Source organism: Fonsecaea erecta (assembly GCF_001651985.1).
Source record: "Fonsecaea erecta strain CBS 125763 chromosome Unknown Scaff11, whole genome shotgun sequence".
In the NCBI taxonomy this organism is placed as follows: Eukaryota; Fungi; Ascomycota; class Eurotiomycetes; order Chaetothyriales; family Herpotrichiellaceae; genus Fonsecaea; species Fonsecaea erecta.
In genome coordinates this window covers 987,608-1,011,145 of record NW_017387254.1, presented here as the reverse complement: position 1 = coordinate 1,011,145, position 23,538 = coordinate 987,608, and the positions used below count along the sequence as shown (strand labels likewise).

Sequence of the window (23,538 nt, the reverse complement as noted above, 5' to 3'; positions counted from 1 at the left end):
ACCCTTGAGCCAAGAGCCACAATATAGTGGCGAATAGTCCTGGCGGAAATGTTCCTTTTGTGATCCACCCTTCAGCGATTGCCGGGACACACCTATGGTATGTAGTAATAATACCCGTACCTCGTACAAGTAGGAATAATACCCCGTCCTAGCGGATCACAGCCTCACATCACCCCTCAACTCATGCTTGCCGTAGAGACAACCGCACAAAATCCATTCTTTGAAGTGTATTGTTTGTCAACTTGAGGGCCGTCGCTTTAAAGCCGCCGAGAAGCAGGACTCCCTCTACTGTGGAGCTACAATCTCTGTGTTTAAGACCCCGTGACCGATTGCCCGCGCCGTATTCCCAACTCGTTTCACGAGCAGCTGCGGCGGTGTATTTCAAATCCCACAATCTGTTATATTTGTTGCTGTGGCTCCAACGCAGCTAAAACTTCGGCAAACTTCGGTTTGGGCCATACTCTCCCCCCTTCGTACCACCTGTCCCTCCTCCGCCTCCTCCGCCTGCATGCGCACACTTCAAGTCGACCATGACCGACCATGACAGACAAGACAGGGTGGACAAGGGTTCGCAGCATGGTTTACCCTTTTCCACACCAGCACGCCCTCAAACTACCGTTGAGCACGAGTCAAGCGGCAGTCCCCAACGCCCTTCTTATTCGCCAGTCACTCCCACGCTGTCCCATACCAGCTTGGCCTCCCACGAGGGCGTAGGGGTAGATCTCCCACCTGCCCAATGGATGGATGAACCACCCCAACCCCTTCCAGTCAGCCTCGATGACAATCCAGACGCTATGGCTCTGCGAGCCACCTTATCTATTCTCCAAATTCAGCGGCAGCAAGCGCTACGGGACATGCAGGAGCTGGATAAAATGAAAAACGCCGCTCTGGGGGACCCCGAGCAATTCGTCAAAGACCTTCAAGCAGGAAAACTCAGTCGTTCGCCACGGTCTGGCGTAGATGTCGATGAGCTGGACCCCGTCGCAGCTGCGGACACAGCAGTAGATGTGTCCAAGTTTGGACACTTCCCACCTGCTCAAAACATCGTTCGCACTCCACCGGTAGAGTGGGCTAAGTATCACATCGTTGGCGAGCCTTTGGAACGAATTCACAAGACACAGCAACAATATCCAGGCGCTACCGATGAATCGCTCGACACCCAAGATCGCTTTCAGCCTCACACAATTGCAGCTCCCTACCGTCCATTTGTGGACACACTAGACCAGGCACGAACTCCGCGGAACCCACGTAATTCTGAATCTTGAAAATTCATTTCCATTTCTCTGACTTGACAAGCGATGATACCGCTAGATATCATCATCGCTGTCCTTATCGAAATTCCACCAGGAAAGGTCGCTTGCCCCAGCACATCTTGTCATGTCCCTTCACTTTACAAAGGCCCTGAACTGCCAGTGCCATATCAACCATGTGGTCAAAGCCCTTCTGGACAATCCCCTGATGCGGAATGCGCTTCAATGGCCAGGCGTGATTCAACGTTTACGGCAACCACTCGAGACTTTGACCTTCAAAGTTGTGTCCTTGGCCACTCACATTTTCAGAGAGCAGCTCATTGCGAGAGCCAGGTACTTCTTGTACGTGTCTTTATGTTTCGCAGTCTCCAGCTTCTCAGCAGCGACACACAAAGGGCAACGGGGACCTTCTACCATGGCAGCTCTGTTAGCTTCGAAACCTTGCACTGATCTAGGATCCCCTCCCCAGGTCCCTTTATTGTCTGGATGGTGAACATCGATGAATTGAAGGCACGTATAACACAGGCGATGTGTTGGCGACATGCTGTCACGGAGGCGGACGAGCATTTGCAGACGGTGGGTTCGCAGGGAACGTTTAGGGACATGGTGGTCATAGTCCTTCTTGTTCCTCTCTGCTTTCAACTGCTCGTATGATGCGGCCTGCGTTTTGCAGGTGAGGGCCAAAGAGGCGCGGTCTGCATTAAGTGGCAGTGCTTTGAAAATCATGGCTCGGACTTCGTGGGGAATCTTGGTGAGATTGTCTTTCTCATTTTTGATGATTTTGGTCTGGTAGATCTACGGCACAATTAGTGAGTCTGTAGCGATGATATAACTGGGTCGAGATTGCTAACTCTTGCAGGGATGGTTAGGTCTTTGAGGCGTAAGCGGAGGCTCTTCAGACGGCTGGCAATCTTCTTCTGTCTCCGAGCAGTCTCCATTGCCTTCTTGAACTCCTTGTACTCCCTTCCAAGGGCTTTTTCCGCTGCAGCAATTCTGAAAACAGTCAGCCACATGACTCGAGGGGAGATGCTCCTACCCACTGTGCAGCTGTCGGTTCTTCGACAGGCATAGCTGAGGAGGCTGGAGGTGACAAAAGGTCGCTTCAAAAGGGCCCAAGTCAGGTATTCAATATCTGAATGGTGTTATGTGAAGCGTCAATGCTGGGGAGATACCACGGTGTGAGGAGAGATAGGTGGGTGACGAGGCAGGTTGGCGTGAGGTGACGGTCAGGAAATACTGAGGCGGCAAGGCTCAACGAAGAGAAGTGCAACCTTGGCATGATCAGAAAGGACTGTTGAGAAAGAATCTGAGGTCGCCTCATGCGGCCAGGGTGCGGTATAATTGAAACAAACTCGAGGAGTGTCCGAAGGCCTGTTGGAAGGACAGATCCCACATCAACAAGTGGAGGCTGAGGACATGCGCTTGCAACTGGCTTGGGTCAGAGGGTGCACAAGTCAAGAGTACCGTTGAAAACACTTGATTTGGGGAGCGTGTTCGACTCCTAGTTTGTGCTTCTAGGATACATCGACAACTATCGATCACCTGCTTCGGCGACTCAGCCTTGCCCAACTCCGATCCGGAAGATGAAGACGAGGCTGGCCCCAATGACGTCAATGTCCTCCCGCCCACCCTGCCCACTGTTCAATGATCAACTGTTATGACACAATCGACCAAATTATAAGATTCACTGGAATTACTGGCGAGATATTCTTTCCGCCGCCCTCTCATCCCTGTTAGCGAGGTGAGATCTCGCAAACTACACAGCAAACCAACGTCAAACCCATCAGCTACGTCTCAACATACTGACTTGTCCCGTTGATATCACTGTTTGATAACCTCTGCCGCTTTACTTTTCGGTGGATTCCTGTCACACAGGACGTTCCTTGGTTTCAACTTTCCGTTCTTCCTACGTACTCTCCGAAACACTCAAAATACTATGATGTCCGGCCTTGATCCACATGCACCCTCTCAACCAAGCCAACAGGCCGGTCTGAACCAACGCCAAAATCCAGCTTCGAAGACCTCCCAAGAACAAACCGCGGCACATGACAATTCATCTATCCAGTCAAAGACCGTCGACCACCGTTCTAACCACGATGTCCCTTCAGAACACGGTGAAGCGGCGAAACCAGGCGCCTTGGGTTCTGGCGAGCAAGGTCCTCTCACAGAAAAACGAATTCCCCAGTCCGATGCGCAAAACTACTCCGAAGGTGACAGCAATTTAGAAGGCGAGCAAATGCGGATGCCAGGCGAAGGCGACGTCGCGAGAGCGGTGCGAACAGGTGGTGGCGGGGGACATGGTGAGGAAGAGAGTCTGACACAGAACATGGACAAGAAAGCAGCCGATCATGAGCGGGAGTTACACAAACGGGGAGAGCGGACTGGGAAGGAGATTGAGGAAGAAGAACAGGAAGATTGGACTGGGAAGAAAGCAGATATCGCCAGCGCTCTGGGCCAGGGAAGAGAGGGCCGTGACGAGGCCAGTCGACCGGCTGTGGTTTTGGCTGCGGAGGAGTGAGTAAAGAGAAAGGTATGGTTGTGACTCATGACCAGTCGGGTCGAATGTGGTTAACGAGCCGCAGCAACTACTGAGTTGCCTACAGAAGAGAGATTAATGTCAGCTAAGGACACTGGTATCCTTATCGTTCCTTATGCACATGGAATCTCTTCAGTTATCTATCAATCACTATAGCTCTGGCCCTCTTATCATCAATGAGTTCTCTGTTCAACGTCTCGCGCGGCAGGCAGTATTGCACTTGCAACTTTTCTCACTCTGGATTTCAAAGATCTCTGTGCATGCTCTAGGTTTAGGCTCAGAGGCACGGCCACACCTACAGGCCATGCGCAACAAACGACGCTTATCACTTTACAGAAACAGCAAAGACAAAACCTTTTCCAGCGACAAAATCTAAGACTCGCAGTCTGGTGTCATTGGCTGCGGCCTTTGTTCGCCGCAATGGAACAACAATGGTGACAGCAATGCCTCCATGCTTTCGGATATAGAGCCACCACACCCGGCCACAGAGACAAAGAAAGGTCTCGTCGATATCACCAGCGAGTGATGTGAGCATCATGATGAAACAGCAGCACTTCAAACACACTTTGAGCTGGAAGTTCGACTTGTTTGTGCCCCACGATGTTGCCACCGTTTACCGCCGAAGCCTCAAATTGCAATCATTTCGAGGCTCCATTTCAATTCAGAAAACAAGATATCCAACAGAAGCGATGAACAAATTGATCCGAGACAACATGTGTTGGTACACATCCTATATCTTCCTCACCTGCGGGCACGTCGCCTTGTCCAGCAACCCTATTGCAAACTCCAGATGCCCACACGAAGTATTGAAAACGAATCGACCACACAGGGAAGGAGCACAATGCAAGAGAACCCAAACCCTCTACCAAGCCCGGTTGAATACCATGACTAGCTCCGCGACCGATCTCACAGACTCAACTCCGTCCATGCACTGCCTTGATAAGCTGACGCATCCACTGCGCACCTTCGGTATCAACAGACTCTGTCCTCCCTGTCAAGATGGGCGAGATACTCGGACTGATGCCTTCGAAGCATCCATGCGCGAAGAGCTTGAGAGGCGGATCCTTATGCGATCTGCGGAACGAAACGAGAGGGGCTCGGAACTGACGCGACGAAGGTTATTCCGAGCATCCACGACCTTTGCGATGATAATGGAACACCAACCTCCAGCAGGACAGAGGCAAGGGATCACGAAGGCGGACGGCGATATTCATCCTCTCGCTCTGGGGCCTCCAACAGAAGCAGCGGATCCAGTCAGGGACGTGCTGTTAACAGCACAGGAATCTCAACAGAGCAACACTGAAGAATCGAGGCCGGAATCTCCTGAGCAAACTCCAATTCGGCCTTTCTCTAAATCCCTCCCGAGATTGTCATTTGCGGCATTTTCAGATGTACTGAGACAATCCACCTAAATCGAGGCTCAGGCGATGTTCTGCCGAGTTTATGAGATTGGGGATGCTGTGAAACAGGTGGAATTTCAGTTTCTCTCCCGGAAGTGCCCCTGTATTAAGCTCATGCTTTGGGGCAAACTGGATTCGTAGACAAACGGTCCTTGATGTTGATAAAGATATGCATGCCATTTCTAACTACCTAGATACTTCGTGCATGATGAACCTCATCTCTTAAGGCGGCGCCCAGAACCTGGCTAATGCGGCCAATTTCCACGACGAAGCTGACGTGGTTTCTCTGGCCGCTTTTAGTTCAGGGAGCTTGGCACTCGGGGAAGCTTGGATTGAGCTCTAGCGGTCGTGGCAGTTGATTCTGTGAACGACGTGCACCAGGAACCCGCTGCGTCTTCTCGACTCCTCACAAGGGGCTTTATACCGGTGCCTTTCTACCGAAACGTATCCGCCAGGAGTTGGGCAAGCCACCGTACAAGGGAGACGTAGCGTATCTTCCCTTTATAATCCTCCATCTCCACCCCTCGAACAGCCTCGACCAGACCTTCGAATTCTGTAACGAAGCCCCGATACAACTTCCAGCATGCCTACGCCTGAATCAGAGCTGTTTCTGCGCCAGAAACCCAAAGTCCCCCCAACATTCCAAGGTGTCGATTTCCAAGACAATGAGGCAGTCGCAGATGCAAGAGATGCAATTGTTCGAGAACAATGGGTTCAGAGGATGATGAGAAGACTTGTAGGAGAGGAGATGGGTAAGTTCCGGATCGTGCTTTCTGTAATACTGTCTTCAGGAACTCGACTGCAGAGAGGAAAACAGACGTGTGCCCGCATAGCACCCGCGCCTAAGATGTCATGGCTTTTCCTGAAGGGTTGGGCATTGAACATTGGCATCCAACAACCACGTTATTGCCCAGCATGCATTTGATGGTCTATTCTAATATTTTATCTCCACAGGCAAGTGCTACGCCCGAGAAGGAGTCAATCATCTTGAAAAGTGCGGAAAATACAGAGGTAATGACCCCTTGGTCCATCTGCTATGACTCGACGCGGACTACATCATATCTAATTGCCCGCAAAAACTCCACAGACCGCTATCTCCAGCTCCTTAAATCGACGCGCGAAGCCGGTTTCCGCGGCCAACAGCAGAATTACATTCCCGGCGTGGATGGCCCCGCAGGCGGCCCTGAGGTTCATACAGACTACCCGAGTGCACAAGAGGCTAAGGGATCCAGAGGAACAGATCACAGACCAGGCAATACAACGGGAAAGGGCGGCGCAACGCTGTACTGAATAAAAAAAGAACTCGGCTACGTGGGGGAGATTGGAGACAAGCGCAGACCATCTGACACACAACTTCTCGCCATGGGAAGAACTATGTACATAAAACATGGCGTGGTCCAATGGAGGCCAATTTCCAGATGATTCCGCTCTTGTCCTGGTGATGCTCCCTCGGGCGTTATATGGATGGTTGAAAAGCCATTGTGTTCCCGGCTTAGTGGCGTGCTAGCAGTGTAAAGGACGATACGTTAAATCAAGACCATAATATGAGTAATCGTCCATCTGTCTGTTATCCACCGAAGTCTGTAAATCCCCAGGTACAAAGTGAAAACACCAAACGTTGACAATGGAGAAATGCTCCCGCGACTATACGTCGAGGGTCTGCATCATGAGCAATTTCATTGTTCTGGACATGCTGATTCCACTGAAACCGGTTTCCCAGGGAGAAGGCAAGTTAGAAAGAGTTCACCTATACGCATTTTCGGGAGCTCTGACATGGTGGCCGAGCACAAGGTTCCTGTGGCTAAATTGAAAGTCCAAGGACCTTTTCCATTCCCATGCAGGTCTCATACCGGCCTCCTTGTTATTTTACCGGACTTCAAAGTTTGCTCCTCTTGCCCGCCTTCTCAGCCGCGAAGGTAGCCAGGGCATCCATCAATGGCGGGCTGAGCACATCATACGGCTCCAATCCTAGCTCCCGCAACCGCTTCCGCACCTCATCCATCTTCTCCGGAGGATAGCCCTGCTCAATCAGGCTGGACACAAAGGCCGCAAACTGCGGCTCTTGCCAGCCCTTCTCATCGCTCAGGTCAACGTGCACGAAGTACAACCCTTTAAATGCATGGTCCTTTTCGATTGGCCCGTACATATGGACACCACACTCCTTGCATGCGTTGCGCAAGATGGTGGCGTTTGGATCCAACACCTCGAGTTTGTGAGCGTTCTTGGTGACACGCACGTTGTCGCCGGGAATGACTGCCACGACGGAGAAGAGAGCGCCCTCGGGCCTCCAGCACTGAGAACAGCCGCAGACATGATTGTGGAGGACATTGCCTTTCAACTCGACCTCGACGGGATCGGAAGAACAGTGGCAGCGCAGGGTGCCGCCTGGAAAGTTGTCTTTGCCTTTGGTGATGCCGTTGTCGACGAGAGGGTGAATGGATGGTGCCATGGTGCTCATGTCCATATGGTTTGGTGGGATAGAAGACAGCTAATAAGAAAGGTAATGGCTGAAGTTGAAGACGCCTTCGGAACGATCCGACTGGGGTTCTCACGCACCTTTATACCCTCAGCACAGCATCGGATACGTGCAGTGGACTCTTCCGTAGATAGAGCCCTGGACCCTTGCTATAGGAATGCCATTGGCACCGTCTTATGCTCGCATCATATGAGGGGTAAAGAAACGAATTGATCCAACTCGTCTAGGCACCTCGCTCATCTGCTCCGTTTTGAGCAAAACAACCCCATTCAAGTTCCATATTGTGCAACCCGTAGGTCCGATGGTGAGAGAAAAGACCCTGGGCAACGGTGAGTCCTTGCAACGCAAGCTGAATGCTCTGCTTCCACACTCGATCGGCAGTTGCGGGGATACACCGAAGTCTCCTTCATCTTCGGGAAATGTCGTGTCAGACTCAGCAAGCGAGGTGGAGTTGACGCGAATGTAGAAGTCCCGACCTCGCCGTCTCTTAAACAGGCCCGCATGTCACTATCCATTGGGGGTATTTCGGTAGGCGTTCAATCGTGGGAATCAGGCAGATGAGGCCAGAAAACTGCCGGTTATGACCTGAAAGCCAGATGGAAGAGGGGTACGGGGCCCGAAGACAGAGACAGTCGATATGGACCGGAGTGAAGGAGGATGGAATTGCACTGCCACGGTGCAGTGATTCCCAGGAGTCGAGAGTTCGGCAGAGTACAGCGACCCTATCCGTCAATCGGCGACATCTTCGAGCCTGGACGCCTGGGCGCCTACGGGATATACGTAACCTAACGAACAAACTTTGTAGGTAGAGAATCAATGTGCAGCCCCCTTCATCAACGATTCCAGAAGCCAGCGTCGTAGTGAAGTACCATGATCTCCTCTCTACAGGCGGAACCGTGACGAAAATATGCCCTTTCCATTTGTGCTTTCCACCACCTCCCACATCTCCTTTCAGGCCAGCCTTATCTCATCCACCCACCCGTCGCTCCCTTCCGCTGCAACATCTCAGCGAGCGGCCCTCCGGGCGGCGCTGAAGGCTCACAAGAGACTGCCAGCGACGGACCAAGCTACAAACCTGTTGTCTCTTGCTTCCACGGTACAAAGCTACATACGCTACCTTGTCACGCTCGACGTCGCGTTATCTGGCAAGCCTGTGGCTGGTGAGGTCGTCGACATTGCACTTGCAAAGGAACCTGAAATTGAATGGCGGCCAACCCTCGGCTCCAGTGCCATTCCGGGCCGTGAGAACGAGAGGGTCAAGGGCAAGGGGCTTGACTACGAGCTTTTCTTTGTGCACCATACGCTAGCGCTCATTCAGAATCTGCTGGCAAGGCAATCTCTCCTTGGGCTTTACTCTTCAGTCAATCCGACATCAGAACAGCGGATATCGCTGATCCAAAGTGCTTCCAAGTGCCTCAAGACGGCACACGCGATCCATTCCTATCTTCTATTGAGGGCAAACTCTTCAAACGATGGACCTCCGACATTCCCGCCCGCTGCGGTTGACGTGTCGACAAGTGTACAGTCGGCTTTGCAACACTTGACCCATGCCGAATTTAATTTGCTCTGTGTGCTGAAGGAAGACCCATATCCCGCCATACTCGTTCAGTCACGAAATAAGGACGACAAAGAGTGGATGATCAGAGCTCCACAGATCCAGAAGGTTCGGGGCCAAGTCCTGACTCGGCTCTGCATCGGAGCGGCAGAACATGCTTCTGCTGCCGCTGTAGGACTGAAGGTCGAGACTACTAAGGCATCGAAAGAGCTACTCGAATATTGTGATGGTATCCACCGAGCGTCACGGGCGAAAGCTTGCAGATTCCAGGCTCTGGAGGAAGACACACATGCAGGCCAGGTAGGGAAAGCAATCGCGTGGCTAAGAGCAGCCATGAATGAGTTGGGAATGGAAGTGGGAAAAGATGGATCCAAGTCTTCGGGTTTGGGCAAGCTAAAGTCATCTTGGATTGAACGAAGAGAAGACAAACGGATCGAAAAGGGTAGCATGACGTGGGGAATGGATGGTGGCAAGCTCGAGGAAGGTCGGATTATAGAATATCTGGACCAAAAGTTCAACAAACAGAACGATACGATCAACGTCCAGCTGATTCCGGAGTGGAAACCGCTGCTGGCAATGCTGCCTAGCGGGATGAACATGCCGGTAGACGAGAAATGGAAACCGGCACCGTTGGAGGAAGGGGAGTTGGCAGCAATGAGGGCGCCGCCTGACGACGATGAACTGGGCGCCGCAAACAGCTCGGACGAAAACGAAGACACAACGACAGCACCGGCAGGGGCTTTCCCTGGTACGCAGCGGGATTATGGCAGTGGGGCGAGCTATTATTGAAGCGATTGAACCGGATAGGGACACTGGCCCCAGAGATGACCGAAGCATGATCGTGTTGGTTCGCAGGCGGGAACTCCTCCTTTGAGGACTTGAGGTCTAGACTAGTCGATAGTTGCAATCTCTGCACTCTCTGATGCCCATAGAACCGTGTAGGGCAGATGCCGGACTTCCAGAGGCTGACATCTCAACACCTGGATGTGAGCTCAGCCTTGCCCCTGACGGCTAAACATCCAACCCCCGCAACCCCTTTCAGTGTTTCAACATCGTTTCAACCTTCGCTCCTACCACCAATCATATATCCAGGAAGCTGATTCACGGCACTTCACCCCGTACTCGTAGTTCGTTGCAGCCAGCCACGAGTACCGAGTATTCCTGCGTGGCCTACTCAGCGACCAGCCAAACGCGCTGAACCCGCAGAATGCCCGGCACTGTGGAGCAGGGATCTTGCAGAGAATCCCGCGTCAAACGGGGTCTATTGTTGGATACGGGCGCCTCGATGGCAGACTGCTGGGCTGTGCCCGTACAACGGTTCGGGAGATGAGTGATGAGGTCGTCACCACTGGCCCTCGTCTTTACGCGCTGTTCGACGATGTGGTCATATTGCAGATAGCTCTGCCCGGTGACGACTGGGGTAGGTGACTTCTTCTCTGTTCCTTTGTCAAGGAGCTCCCCGAGATGCAAGGTAGGGAAATGCCTCGATTTCTCCCTTGCAACCGCATATATCAACGGCGGCCGTCAGTGCTTCGTGACCGCTCTTGATGCTTTGGCCCTTTGAGCACTGGCCTCTACGGAGCAAGAAGAACACCCATGGTCCCGCTCAGTCTCTTCGGCATGATGGCCGCAACACTCGCTCTCATCATAAGATTAGGCTCGGCTTTGCCTATTCCAGACCCGATATTACCAAAAATCACAATCAGACATGACTTTCCACTACAGGCGCCCCGCGAGACTGGTGCGGCCGCCGACGTACATGTCGCGAGAGAAACCGGGACGCACGGCAAACGATGGCAATATTCGCTATCAGACGACATCAGGATAGCACCCACCTCGACTCACACCATGCTGATGCCAACTCGATACATTCAATCCCAGCGACTCCAGAGGGGGGCTAAAGAGCACCGTCCCCGGCCGAGGTTCTACCCTTTTGACACGGGTAATGTGACGAACGCCAACGACCCTCAAATAACGCAAGTTCTATCTCCGTCTCCTGGGCCGGGGAATGGGACCAACGGTATTGATTTGAGCTCTCCGAGCTCGCAAAACTCGTCCTCCGTTGAATCTAGCGACATGCAGGCATCGACGGTCATCGGGACCGCCACGGCCCTGTCAAGCGCCACATTCGTCTCTGACATTGTCACCGACTCCTCACCGCCCGTCCTTTCAGCAGACTCGACACTGACGGCAGCTGCATGGGTGCGGACGCTTCCGCCGACCACAGCGCTATCCACGCCCGCCCCTCCTGTGCCCGAGCCTCAACCAAATCTGGTCACGCAATCGTGGTATTCCGGAACGACCAGTCCGTCTGCGGCTGAAACTTCATCTCCCGGCAAGAGTGGAAACGCAGATTGCCCATTCCAGTCCGGCACACCCCCGACGCCGTCGGATGCGGACATGACACCCGATCCGAGCTTCCCAGTTATCGTGACCATCTTTCCCATCACGACGACTACTTCTGCTGTGGTGGTGTGAACGAACTCTCCGATGGAATCGATGTCGTGCTCCGTCGTCTTGTGAGGCGGTGAACATATATACGGCGCCACCCGAATTGCGACAGGCTGGGACTGCATGAGGATGGCTTCGTGCCAGTCTACTTGCGTAGAAAGCATTGCCGGGCAGGACCTAGAGCAACGCCCCCTTTGTCTTGTTTGGTTGGTTGGTTGCTTTGCTGGTTATGCTGGGCGTCAATGGCCGGAAGCCGGTGGACTACAATACCACCAGCATATGCTTGACGGGGCTTGACGCCTCAGAGAATTTCACGGACGGATCCTGCACTTTGATCCATGATGATCAGATATGCCCTCGTGACGGAGAAGAGTCAAAGGAAGTGATACAGATAAACTTCCCTAATAGTTCGGATAGATTTTGCGACTGCGAAATGCTACCAGAACCCCTCGAGAGTGTTGAGTGTGCATACTCCCATTCCCTACATTCGAAGTACTGGCTGGCCGATTGCCCTCCAGACCTTTTTCCAGAGGCTGATGTTGAGGTATTCGTGACAGTAGTGGTATGATCAATTTACAGGCCAGTCCGTCAGCAGTGGGAGAGCCCAAAGTCTGAGCTGGATACATAGATACATCAACACATGAGAGTCTGTGAGACTCGCGTCGAGGGGAGACTCTTCTTTCCGCACCGAGGAGAAGAGGATGCGATACAGGTTGCTCCACGTCGAACAATCCACAATGTCCACTTGATTTGTTGTATATCCTTCTTTCTTTCATGTACTCCTCCACTACAAAACCTCTCCCACGATCTTTGCGGCCTCCTTGTATGTCGCCAGGAGCCTTTCACACTTCTCCCTCTCCTTCTTGATCCCGTCGTCCTCGTATAGCAACTCGCCAAAGAGCTCCTCCTTGTACAGCTCGCTGACAAGACGATTCTGCACTTCATCCCTCGAGTGGTTTACAAGTAAGTGCATGATGGCTTTTGGCACTTGATCGGCGATGGTTTCGCGGACAATATTGAAATAGCTAGAGATCAGACGGCGGATGAGCTCGGTTTCCAGGGCTTCACGTTCCGTTAGGGCAGGCTCTGCATTTTGTTCAGGCTAGATATGTCCATGTCAGCAAATGAAACGAGAAGACACAGGCGGAATTCAACATACGAATAGTAAGCTCGAGTCGCCATATTCGGACCCAGGCGCATAGTCGTCATGTAGCGCCGCTGGGTACACGGGCGATCGATCTGTAAAGCTGCCACGGTCCATCCGACGAATACTCTGCGAAAAGCTCGGATCGACGCTGTGACTAGCATGTCGTTGTGCCACGGACGCAGACGACGGAACAACGGCCGGGCTGCCCTGTAGAGAGGTACCTGGTAATCCGCCTTCCTTTCCAAAGAAGTAGTTCAAGAACGAATCCCTCGCCGTGCCTGCTGAGCCCGTGGCCGCGGAGATGCTGCCCATGCCGTTTTCGCGCTCGCGAGCCACGGCGGGCGACATGCTGCGGCTTAATGTCGGGTGTTTCCTGTTTGGCAACGAGGTAGGTTTGTCCTCTTGTTCGGCGTCTTCTTCATCTGGTGTGGCGGCGCCGTTAACGCCTAGTTGCTTCATGCGCTGCTTCTCTCGTTTTCGTCTCTCCTCGGCTTGAGCGACTTTCTTGTCCTTCTCGTTCTTACTTGCGATGACAGAAGACATAGCTGCGGCCGCTCCCAGAAAATTTGGATGATTGGTGTTGATGTACGCACGTTGAATGGCAATAAGAGACTCGACATAATTTGAACAAGGCCCCAGTCGTTCTCTTAACAGATCTGACACGACCTCGATAAGCTTGCCTTGTAACCTCGGAAATCTCGACAGCTCTGTGGATCCGCATGTGTGGCATATCTTGATCAGCTCTTCATAGACTAGTTCCACACACCGCTGACTGGGGATCTCCAGCAACTTGATTTGTGGTTTCACCAGGAGGTCAAAGGCAAGTTCAGGGACGAAAAGACTCGGTCGCGGCCCGGTAGAATTCCGGATGGCTGTTCGAATGTCGAGGACGGACAAGTTGTGTGTAGGATCGATGGTTTCTAGAGAGTTGCCAAACACAGAATTGAAGATGTAGTATATCCTCGCACCACCACAAAGCTCTTTTGTCGATATTTCTGAAGATGTGCCGTCAATAGAGGAGATGAAAGATGTCGCGAAGCGGGTCATGAGTTGAAGGATCAATGATCCGCGATGCTCCTTGCCACTGAATTGCTTACTCCCATAAGATGCCAGCTCCTGCTGTGTTTGGCCCATTAAAGTATTCAACCGCGCCTTGATGTCAGGTAACCGATCGCGAATGTGCCCCATGAGAGTCGTGTTCAGAGTTTTTGCTAGATATTGTGTCCCGCATCTTGTTGCCATATTCCGATAGGCGGGATGGTGTCTGAAGAACTCTGCCTCTGATCTGAGAGCTTCAGACATGGGCTTGTTGGTCTGTATATCTTGTTGCGATCGATTGACAACACCGATGAATCCCAGCTTCAGCGGATAGACACGACCCGATAGGATGTCCAGAGCATTTGTACCATGATCCATCAGATCTAATTTTGTCAGGACGCCAATAGTCCTTCTTCCCATGGGGTCAACATGCCGGGCGAGCTTCAGAGCTTCAGAATTGACGATATCGACGTTGGCGGGAGAGACGGCAAGGATGATGCTATTTGGTTTGGCAATGTATTCGGAGATGAGAGTTCTTGTCTGCTTCTCGATGTCGGAAGGTTGATCGCCTATTGGGACTTTTGTCAAGCCGGGAAGATCGACCAAGGTGAGGTTGAGGACATGGGGAGAAAAGATCTTAAGGTTAATGGGTTGGCGGTTGATGCCCTTGTTGTTGCCCGCTATCCTCGCCGTCTCGTTCTCGATCTCGGCGCGGACTTGGTTGAAATCGGTAAACTTGCGACCAGGGATATGGTGAAACTCTGCCCACTCCCCATGTTCTGCCACGCTGGCTGCCGTATGGGGAATGTGTACATCGCCATTGCCATTGATATCTGAATCGTCATCTTCGGGAGGGATGTTGATGAGCTGCAATATCAGCGGCCGACGAGTTACAATTCCACTTCCACGTGGTAGAAAATCCCGGCCAACAATGTTTTCCAACACAGAGGACTTCCCCGACGACTGGGAGCCGACAACGACTATCTGGGGGAGATCAAGGGAGTCGTTGCCTATAGTGTTGAAGACGAGGTCTTGGAGCTTGTTTACAGTGCGGAGGAGGTCATCGCCGAGGGTGGTCATTGTCGATAGCCGCGGTCGCAAGTGGTTAGGAGAGGTGTTTTCAAGGCGAAAAGTCGATTGCCAGCCAAAACAGATAGTTATTCTGAATGGTGATTAAATAACAGGTAGGACACAGAACACTGCGACGTAAGAGAAAGAGAGTGTGTGAGGAACAAGACGAGATCGTGGTGAGGCTTTTGGTCAGATGGCCACCGATGGGCACATGTTTACTGCTGGCGTACGTTGGGGGAGGAGGATACGGGAGCACAAGTTTGCAGGAGCAACGCGGCGAGTCGCAGGCGCATGATGCGAGGATGGGCAATTCAGGTCGCCCAGGAAAGCAGGTTTCGCGGGAAATGAGGAGCGAAGATGTAATGACGAGAGCAGCTGTGCAGTGAATACCAGAGACATCACCAATTCTGGTGTGTAGGGCCCGCTGGCTATTTAGTCAGACCACTGGATTAAATGATTCGCCCATATACTAGCCGATGGTGCCTGGGGTTCCTGAGCTCTGACGTCGTGCATCCATCCGGTGGCGGCAGGTGGCTGGAGGCTGGCTACGATCATCTCTCGCTACAGCTTCGGCATAGCAATAAAGAATCTAGCCAGAAGCCAACACATGAGGCGGGGTCAATATTACGACATGCTCAGTGACAACAAGGTCATTTACTTTAGATGAGCTCTACTCGGAACTTACCCTCATCTCCTCAGGCTTCTTCCCAATATCCCAACACTTCACCATTGTTACAGCCATGCGGCCCACGTCTGGCTTTGTAATTGCCATCACTGGCCTCCTACTTACAATCCAGGGTTCCACGTATCCGATCAACAGCGATGTTCAGATTCCCGTCACCGAGGGAGAGCTTCGGAAACCCTCCTCCGATGGATCATATTCCTTCTTATCGACTATCAGAGACGTCCTAATTGACCACGACATCATCGGCGATGTCCTTGATGACTTTGAGCCCTCCTATTATCTCGACATCACCTACCCAAAATCCCATGAAACTGTCCTCTTGGGCAACGACATCCCCGTCGACTCCGTGTCGAAACGACCCGTCTTCACCTTCCACTCCATAAATCCTCCATCTAGCACGGAAGGAGTCAAGGATTCCACCTTCACCTTGGTCTTAACAGATCCCGATGCGAAATCTCACGACAACCCAAAGTGGTCTGAAATGTGTCACTGGATCCTCACCAACTTGACCACCCCAATCCCTGAGCCTCCCTCACTATTTCAGGTTATGAAAGCCAAACCTGGAGAGCTGGAGGAATATCTCCCGCCCGGTCCACCGCCAAAAACAGGCGCTCATCGATATGTTTTCGTCTTGTTGAAAGGTGACGCTTCCACCTTGGAACCGCCATCAGATAGAAAGCACTGGGGTTATGGCAAGCCCAGACATGGTGTCCGAGACTGGGCCAAAGAAAATGATTTGACAGTTGTAGGCGCGAATTTCTTCTATGCTCAGAATGAGAAGCAATGAGTGGAGTCGAGTTTGATTTGCGAAATCCAAACAATCTTTTCATATCCGAGCTTCCTTCAGCTGTATGGCTGCCAAACCTCTCCTCGCTTCATCCATAGCCTCCCGTCCCTGCTTCAAATGCTTTTCGATTGCGCCTGATGAAGCCACATCGGCCGCCTCGGCTGCAAACATCCATGGTCCAAGTCGTTTCGATACTTCGTCTTTGGTGCCCACATTCGCATCGTGCTTTTGCTTGTCTCCAAAAATGGACGTGGCATGCACGAAACGTCCGGAGCCAGCGAGAAGTGGAAAAGCTTGGAGGAGCTGGCTCTCGTCACTGAGCCGGTCAAGCATGTTGATGGTCGCGGTGGACTCTTTATGTATCTGCTCATCCACCAATGCGACATGGGAGGACGACATCCGCTGTTGTTGCATGGACGAGAGTAGACGTCGTTCGATAGCATTTACAAGATCGGTTGCTTGAGATACGAACGATTGCTCCACTTGCTTGTTGTCCTCGATTTTTCTCGGCTTTTCTTTGTCGGGTAGAAGGGCTCTCAGCTTTGCGGTAACAGAGAGAAGTTGTCGGCGCGCCTCGAGGTATTGCTCGTATTCCATCTCGATCTGCGCCTCTACGTCTTCGTCGGTCTGGCGGGCGTCGTCTACGACTTGATCGTCCCAGACATCAGGACCTTCTTGACATTTATCCAGAGATTCTTGCAGCCAAATAGTCAATATCTTTCTCGCCACAGACAACGCGGCAAGACGTCGCTCGTCTGATGCGTTCCCAGGCTCCGACATGCTGGACTTGGCCTGGTCTAGCAATACCTTCTGTTGCGTGGCTTCGTGTCTAGCATAAACCAAGGCCATTTCGAGAGCCTGGATAGACTGCATGATGGACCTCGGAAGATCCTGCTGCTGCCCATTTTCAGAAGAAACAGTTGCAGCTTCGGGGTTGACAGTAGTGGACCCCCGTGGTACCATTGGTAGATCGGACGAAGATAGAATGGCGTTCACTTCACCATTCAAGGCTGTCAATTGCGCGCTTTGTTTCCTCAGGCGTGACAGTTCAAGGTGCTGATCAAGAAAATCCCTCTGATCCGTTGCTAGTCGAGACGGCAAATCTGGGTGAGGTGCCTCCGGAACGGCAAGAGCAACGGCCTCCATGTAGCGGCGCCTTGCTGCGACGTTCGTCCGAACAGCTTCGAGATACTCGACCTTCAAATTTGCGTCGAGTGGCTGGTGATTAACCATATCATCTGTCGCATCGGCGGGAAACAAGTGTTTCCGAATCTCTCCTACCTCGTAGGCAGGCTGGATATATTGGTCGAATACCGTAGCAATTTTCTGGAAAGGAGTGGCAGCGTCCGGCTCCTTTTCTGCCATGATCGTAGAGTAGCTCAGTTCGTATTGATCTTCACTGCTGATATTCTCTCCCGGGCCACTTCCTTGCCTCTGGCAGGAAGTACTGACATGGGGTCGTCCTCAAGGGTACTTTCTGTACGTCGAACTCGAAATTGACGCCACGATATCAACCTTCACCGCCTTGTCTTTTTTGGTGAGTTTTCTTTTTTACCTACAACTGACCTTGCCAAGCTGTTCCTATATTTGTTCTCACAAAGGCCGATACCGTGCATGTTGTTGCAAGTGGTAAATTATCCACAAAAACAGAGTGCGACCTTGACGATAGAGACGATGTGGACGCTTGTCTCACAATCCGCAAATACGGCACCAATCGCGGCCCAGACTTGCACTCACCGAAATACAAATATATCTTGCGTAGAGAAATTATCGATGAAAACTGGACTAACATCCAGAATAGAAGTCTCAGGACCTGTAATGTCTATGATCGAGGGTATCTTCCTCGAGAAACTTTGTTATATCTATGGTATGTTACAATCATGGCTGACGGCTAGACTACCGAACGGACTACCCACGAAGCAGATGGGTTTCACCCAGCCACACCTTCCAGAAACCGTTGTCTGCCTTATGTGCTCGCTTTTGCAAGTACGAATCCAAGGAAGAGGTCCTGTGGGATGAATTAGTGGCCCAGAAAGAACACCACGGAATTTCCTATCTTCTGATGTTCCGGTAGAGGGCGATACCTCCATATCGGGTCTTCATGGTGGATTGAGGAGGTTGATCGTCTCGACTGCGATGGTGTTTAGAGTCGAATCAAGGCGAAAAATGGTGAGGAGTTGATTTCCGCTTCTGCTTCGTCGGGGCTCTGGATCCCCCATTGTGTATAAGTCCTGTGCGCAACGGTCTGCTATAATCCCTGAGCTGGACCTTTGGCCAGGGGAAAAGACGCGTGTAATCTCTCCGAGAGGCTTGTCAGTATCCGAGCAGCGAAAGGAGCCGTCGGTATGCCATGAAAAGATCCAGTGAGCCTCGGTGCCTCAAAGTACGATTCCCCAAGTTCCAGTGTGTGGGTAGATGGTGGAAAATATCGACCCTTTTAGATACCTGGTGCTGGCGCCGCTTTTGTGAGAACCAGTATTCTCTTGAAGGCAAACGAATACAATAATGCATCGTGATTCGGGACGAACGACAGGTGGCGAGCGGATTCCCAGTCAAGTTGGGTTGCTAGTCTCATGCCGGAAACATCGACCCGACTTTAGTCTTCGCGGTCTCCGTGCTTGCGGTATGCAGCAATCAAACACTGATGTGGGCTGCACTGATCGTTCAGTCTTTGGTTGCTGTGTGCCTCTTTGATTCCGCTAGCCGTCGCATGAGTTCGCGACAATCGTCGCCCTCTTTGCCCTCGATCTCGATCGCTCTCTCGAGCCACTCAACGGCATCCTGCCAACGTCCCATCTCCATCAGACATCTTCCGCCGACAATGTATGCCTTCGCGTTCCCAGGAACCTTTTCCCCGTTGGGACCGGTGCCAGGGCCTCGTTTACATTCAAGGCTGCACTCTGCATCTTTTAGACCTTCGACCCAATTTTGAAGGTCAGCATTGGCAGCTGCACGAGACAGATACATCAAAGCGAGCTCTTCTCTTGCCAGTCCCATAGGTTCCCATCCGGGCCGTGCGGCGGCCATGTCTATGCCGAATCCGAGGAGGCGGATTGCATCTGCATGCTGACCTTTGCGTGAGGATGCCACTGCTGAGTCTCGCATCTTTTGGATTTGGCCTGATCGTTTGGGGTTGACTGGGAGAGGAGGAGGTGGGATATTATTCGGAGTCTCAAGTGACTTGAAGGAAGTGTGGAGCTTATTGATATTGGCGATGGCATCCTGGAGTGTCTTGTCCGAGGACAGGATCGATATCTGTTTCGTCTGGGGATCGATATGAAGGGGGAGGTGCGTGTAGGTCTCCAAAGCGTCGTCGGTCGAAGCCATGGTGCCTGTCACACAGGAAAGCGGTGAACACGAGCGCAAGATGAATTGGTAAAGATTCTGCGGTCAATAAAGGACCAAGCTGCTGTAAGAGCCGAAGTATCGATATTAAAGGACAAAGTGAGTCGACGTGTCTTGATCGCAGCGGCGGCCTTGGCAATGAATGATGAGTGTGAGCAGCCCACGGGCCAGGGCCTCACTTAAGGGGTCACCCACTCACGCTGCTTTAAACCCATCTGCTCACCACGCAGCTCCCCCTCCCCCTTCTTCTCATCGACCTATGACTCGCCCTTCGCTACCTGTCCTTGTCTAGACGGCGACAAGGTGTTCTGCAATCAGGTCTACACGCTCTCTCACTTGGATCAGAGCTCTAACTTTAAGCTTTTACTAACTACTAGTCGACGCTACAAAAATGGAATGAATACACAGCGTTGGTACTCGCAACTTGAAGAAAAGCCTCGTTCGCTGCGTCAACTCGCCGAGCGTTGAGGATGGCCGAGATGGCGCTAGAGTGATACTTGGTAAGGTGAGCTCCACATGTCTCTACAACAGTTGTTCGTATCCGATTCGAGAAGCACCAACTGCCGTTCTGAAGCCTCAGCCAGAATTGGGTTGGCCGTTCATCAGTTTTGATTTTTCTATGTCGCCACACCCTGAAGTCTCAACATGGAGTGTCGTCATCGCACTGGCCTATAGATGCCGATGAGAAGCAAAACTTTACAATATGGACGACTCCCGCTCAGCTACTTGACTGAGTATCTCCGAATAGAACGGCGAAAGCATGAAGTTGTATGGTGGTATGCCCATAGCCTATAAACGCAACGTTCATTGAACCCTCACAGAAAACAAGTCGCGGGGCTCCGACCTGCCCTCTCTGTTCCAGACCTTCATATTGGTGCAACGCCGCGACGACGAGCAGTTCACGGCCGGGGTGGACATCGATACACATGTGAACTTCGGAGCAAGCGTCCCCAGAATACCTGGGAAAAGGCCCGGGGATGATCCGGTCATCTTCGAGCTTGACCCAGACGCCTCGAAGGAGATGAAACTCAAGTGGACTAAAGAAGCCGGCATTGACCCAGATAGTCTGCGAATAGGCATGCTTGCGAATCAATACCGCATAGTACATACGACTTTCCAAGGACGAGTCAATGCGGACTGCCTCGAAATGACCTCGACGATGAAGCAGTGGGGTCAGTGAAGAGAGCATCGGGTTTCATATCGGAATCACAAGCTCTAAGATAATATGAGAAGGAGAATAATTGGATACTTTACGCGGCGTAATCAAGAGCCGAGTACGACGGATGCGTAGATATAACAGAGAATAGACTATAAGACCCCACTCCATCAAAACGAACCTGTTCAAACCTCGATGTTTTGTCTTCCTCGATACATTCTCCTAAGAATATCTTCCATACTTGGAAGATACAAGGTGCAAGTGTTCTAGGCATGAATCGGAAGATTGTTCCCTTGATGGGTGGGAATAAGGTCGTGATGGACGATGTAGTTCAAGGCGATTGACAGTCACAATAGAAAACAGTGTTTCTCTCAAGCAACACATGGTAATTTTAATTTTAGATTTTTTCGGTTTACATTCATCCCCAGAACAAGCGAGGTTCACAGGCATAAAGAATGTTCATGCCGTTGCGGCGACCTGCATGGCCGCAGCCGCCTTCGCGGCGGGATGTTGGTAGCGGGCGGCGATGAGGCGCTCGCGGAAATACTCGCCGGCGTTCACCTCCTCGTACTTGCTGCCCTCCTCGACGCAGGTGGGTACGGTAGCGAGGGTGGCCTCGCGGTTGGGGCTGAAAAAGAAGGGCATCGAGTAGCGCTCCTTCCCGCTCTTGTTGACGACGCGGTGCACTGTCGACTTGAACTTGTCGTTGGTGATGCGGCTGAGAAAGTCGCCAATGTTGACCACATAGCTGCGCGGCCGGGGCGGTGCGTCAACCCAGATACCGTTGGCGTTGAGCACCTGCAATGCTTCGACCGACTCCTGGAGCACGAGGGTGAAGAAGTCGTAGTCGGTGTGCGCCCCAAGGCCAATGTCGGCGCCATTAGGGACGGGTTGGGGCGGATAGTGCAGGATGCGCACGCCACCCATGGGAAATGATGTGGCGGCATCAAAGTAGTTCTCAGGCAGATCGAGTGCCAAGGCGAAGATCTGCATCAGTTTCTTGGACAAGGCCATGACCGAACGGAAATATTGGTACATGACGGGTCGGAACTCGGGGTACGCCGAGGGCCAGCAGTTGCTGCGTTCTATTCCGGTCGAGTTGATCCTGCCGAGCGCTTGCGACTCGGGCTCCGTGGCATCATCACCCATGGTGAAGGCCTCTTTCATGTCTTCGTCCGTGGCGTCTTGGTTAGTCTGAAGGCACGTGGTGGGGAGAAAGGACGAACGTACCTCCCCTGCCAGCACCCTCCATCTTGGTCTCGAACAGCGGCTCGTAGCCGCGGAGTGCCTTGGACTTGTGGATATGCACCTCCATCTTCTCCTCGTGCGAGAGTGCGAAGAACTTCTTGACGGCGTCGAAGGTCTGGTCGACAACCTCGTCTGGAATGTTGTGGTTCTCGGCGTAGAAGAAGCCGACCTCCCGGCACGCCTGACCCACCTCGTTCGCGACCTTCTTGCGGTCCTCGAGAGAGTCAGAGAAGATTCCCGAGATGTCGATTACAGGGATGGACTCGAACGTCTTCTTCGCCGCCGCTCCTCTAAGGACAGGGCGAGAACCCCGTTTGCCACCGGCATGGTAGTGGACGTACTGTATGTACCGGTTAGAGGCGTGAAGGACCTATAGAGCGATGGCTTACCTCAACTTCTTCGTAACCGAGAGAACCCATTATGACAAAGGGCTTCAGATTGAGTATGTGTGTCGATGAGATGTTTAAACTGGTATCCGAAGCTCAGGTCACGGTCTTCCAAGGCGCCACAGCCCCTGGCAGGACAGCCATAGCGTTTATATCTCAGCAGGCGGCGGGTTTGCCGACGCTGGGATGGAGTTCTGCCACTGATCGGAGCTGAGCGCGCTGAGGGGTGGCTACGGCGGTTATCAACGTCTCGATAAAGTAGGTGAGTAGAAGGCGGAAGAGGATAAGAGTGGTAGAAGGGGCCGATCTCCCGCGCAGTGGTGCCCCGCGTGGCTTTCTTAGCGTTGCCCACCTATCAGATCGGCCGTCGCCTTGGCACCATGGCATTGCCTATCAGAATGGCAGACCAGCCTCCTCCCACGCCTCCTCTTCTCATGTCCCTTGCCTATCACCCTCTCGCCAGGTGTTTAGCAGGGCAGACTACGTCTCGGTTGTCCACTTTTGATCAAGACCATCCAGCACAGGTGGGTCGGGACTTCCCGATCGATCATTCCCGACAGCTATCGGTCGGATGTGCCGAGGGGACAAATGCCCAGATACCCCAGTTGGCGTTGTCAACGCGAGAATGGCGTATGGTATACTCCCATGCACTCCCTGACCCCTGGGCTCCAGAAAGTCTTGGAGAACGGCCAGATTCCTAGTCGACCAACACCTTCTTGAGAAAGGATCACCAAGGGATACTAATACCTTGTTGTCCTTATCAGTGGCGCCTCTAACGGTAGGACTTGAGCGACTCTTGAAATCATGTTATTACTCAGTAGACATCCGACCGTCAAGGTGTCCGAGTAATAGGCAATTCCAATCGGCCTTGCTAAGTTCTGCTGCCGAGTTGTGTCTTTGTGCGGTTCTGCTGCTGATAACGGGTATAAAGATACTGGTCACCCATCTCGGCAGCGCCACAACCTGATCTGAGGAATAGAGAAAATCCGTGCTGGAAGCCTCCTCCT

At 52.4% G+C, this 23,538-nt stretch overlaps 13 protein-coding genes across 13 annotated transcripts; 7 read left to right on the top strand and 6 right to left on the bottom strand.

The window, feature by feature from the left end:
- Positions 1 to 794: 794 nt before the first annotated feature.
- On the top strand, positions 795 to 1,265 carry AYL99_10557 (hypothetical protein; the record flags this gene model as incomplete). Its single annotated transcript, XM_018842063.1, has 1 exon — positions 795 to 1,265. One exon carries the CDS (start codon positions 795 to 797, stop codon positions 1,263 to 1,265), a length of 471 nt encoding a protein of 156 aa, XP_018688951.1.
- A 282-nt stretch (positions 1,266 to 1,547) lies between these two features.
- On the bottom strand, positions 1,548 to 2,319 carry AYL99_10556 (hypothetical protein; the record flags this gene model as incomplete). Its single annotated transcript, XM_018842062.1, has 3 exons — positions 1,548 to 2,045; positions 2,102 to 2,243; positions 2,291 to 2,319. The coding sequence occupies 3 exons, from the start codon at positions 2,317 to 2,319 to the stop codon at positions 1,548 to 1,550; spliced, it is 669 nt and encodes a 222-aa protein (XP_018688950.1).
- Positions 2,320 to 3,189: 870 nt separating this feature from the next.
- AYL99_10555 (hypothetical protein) lies at positions 3,190 to 3,768 on the top strand (the record flags this gene model as incomplete). The annotated part of the gene is made up of 1 exon (XM_018842061.1): positions 3,190 to 3,768. The coding sequence occupies one exon, from the start codon at positions 3,190 to 3,192 to the stop codon at positions 3,766 to 3,768; it is 579 nt and encodes a 192-aa protein (XP_018688949.1).
- Positions 3,769 to 5,769: 2,001 nt separating this feature from the next.
- AYL99_10554 (hypothetical protein) lies at positions 5,770 to 6,476 on the top strand (the record flags this gene model as incomplete). Its single annotated transcript, XM_018842060.1, has 2 exons — positions 5,770 to 5,922; positions 6,141 to 6,476. 2 exons carry the CDS (start codon positions 5,770 to 5,772, stop codon positions 6,474 to 6,476), a joined length of 489 nt encoding a protein of 162 aa, XP_018688948.1.
- Positions 6,477 to 7,062: 586 nt separating this feature from the next.
- Positions 7,063 to 7,635, bottom strand: AYL99_10553 (S-(hydroxymethyl)glutathione synthase; the record flags this gene model as incomplete). The annotated part of the gene is made up of 1 exon (XM_018842059.1): positions 7,063 to 7,635. One exon carries the CDS (start codon positions 7,633 to 7,635, stop codon positions 7,063 to 7,065), a length of 573 nt encoding a protein of 190 aa, XP_018688947.1.
- Positions 7,636 to 8,569: 934 nt separating this feature from the next.
- On the top strand, positions 8,570 to 10,006 carry AYL99_10552 (hypothetical protein; the record flags this gene model as incomplete). The annotated part of the gene is made up of 1 exon (XM_018842058.1): positions 8,570 to 10,006. The coding sequence occupies one exon, from the start codon at positions 8,570 to 8,572 to the stop codon at positions 10,004 to 10,006; it is 1,437 nt and encodes a 478-aa protein (XP_018688946.1).
- Positions 10,007 to 10,813: 807 nt separating this feature from the next.
- AYL99_10551 (hypothetical protein) lies at positions 10,814 to 11,695 on the top strand (the record flags this gene model as incomplete). Its single annotated transcript, XM_018842057.1, has 1 exon — positions 10,814 to 11,695. The coding sequence occupies one exon, from the start codon at positions 10,814 to 10,816 to the stop codon at positions 11,693 to 11,695; it is 882 nt and encodes a 293-aa protein (XP_018688945.1).
- A 760-nt stretch (positions 11,696 to 12,455) lies between these two features.
- Positions 12,456 to 14,933, bottom strand: AYL99_10550 (hypothetical protein; the record flags this gene model as incomplete). Its single annotated transcript, XM_018842056.1, has 2 exons — positions 12,456 to 12,770; positions 12,828 to 14,933. The coding sequence occupies 2 exons, from the start codon at positions 14,931 to 14,933 to the stop codon at positions 12,456 to 12,458; spliced, it is 2,421 nt and encodes an 806-aa protein (XP_018688944.1).
- A 731-nt stretch (positions 14,934 to 15,664) lies between these two features.
- On the top strand, positions 15,665 to 16,396 carry AYL99_10549 (hypothetical protein; the record flags this gene model as incomplete). Its single annotated transcript, XM_018842055.1, has 1 exon — positions 15,665 to 16,396. The coding sequence occupies one exon, from the start codon at positions 15,665 to 15,667 to the stop codon at positions 16,394 to 16,396; it is 732 nt and encodes a 243-aa protein (XP_018688943.1).
- Positions 16,397 to 16,435: 39 nt separating this feature from the next.
- AYL99_10548 (hypothetical protein) lies at positions 16,436 to 17,761 on the bottom strand (the record flags this gene model as incomplete). The annotated part of the gene is made up of 1 exon (XM_018842054.1): positions 16,436 to 17,761. One exon carries the CDS (start codon positions 17,759 to 17,761, stop codon positions 16,436 to 16,438), a length of 1,326 nt encoding a protein of 441 aa, XP_018688942.1.
- Positions 17,762 to 19,060: 1,299 nt separating this feature from the next.
- AYL99_10547 (hypothetical protein) lies at positions 19,061 to 19,723 on the bottom strand (the record flags this gene model as incomplete). Its single annotated transcript, XM_018842053.1, has 1 exon — positions 19,061 to 19,723. The coding sequence occupies one exon, from the start codon at positions 19,721 to 19,723 to the stop codon at positions 19,061 to 19,063; it is 663 nt and encodes a 220-aa protein (XP_018688941.1).
- Positions 19,724 to 20,501: 778 nt separating this feature from the next.
- AYL99_10546 (hypothetical protein) lies at positions 20,502 to 20,921 on the top strand (the record flags this gene model as incomplete). Its single annotated transcript, XM_018842052.1, has 2 exons — positions 20,502 to 20,517; positions 20,563 to 20,921. 2 exons carry the CDS (start codon positions 20,502 to 20,504, stop codon positions 20,919 to 20,921), a joined length of 375 nt encoding a protein of 124 aa, XP_018688940.1.
- Positions 20,922 to 21,356: 435 nt separating this feature from the next.
- On the bottom strand, positions 21,357 to 22,564 carry AYL99_10545 (hypothetical protein; the record flags this gene model as incomplete). The annotated part of the gene is made up of 3 exons (XM_018842051.1): positions 21,357 to 22,081; positions 22,128 to 22,485; positions 22,535 to 22,564. The coding sequence occupies 3 exons, from the start codon at positions 22,562 to 22,564 to the stop codon at positions 21,357 to 21,359; spliced, it is 1,113 nt and encodes a 370-aa protein (XP_018688939.1).
- Between the last annotated feature and the right edge of the window lie 974 nt (positions 22,565 to 23,538).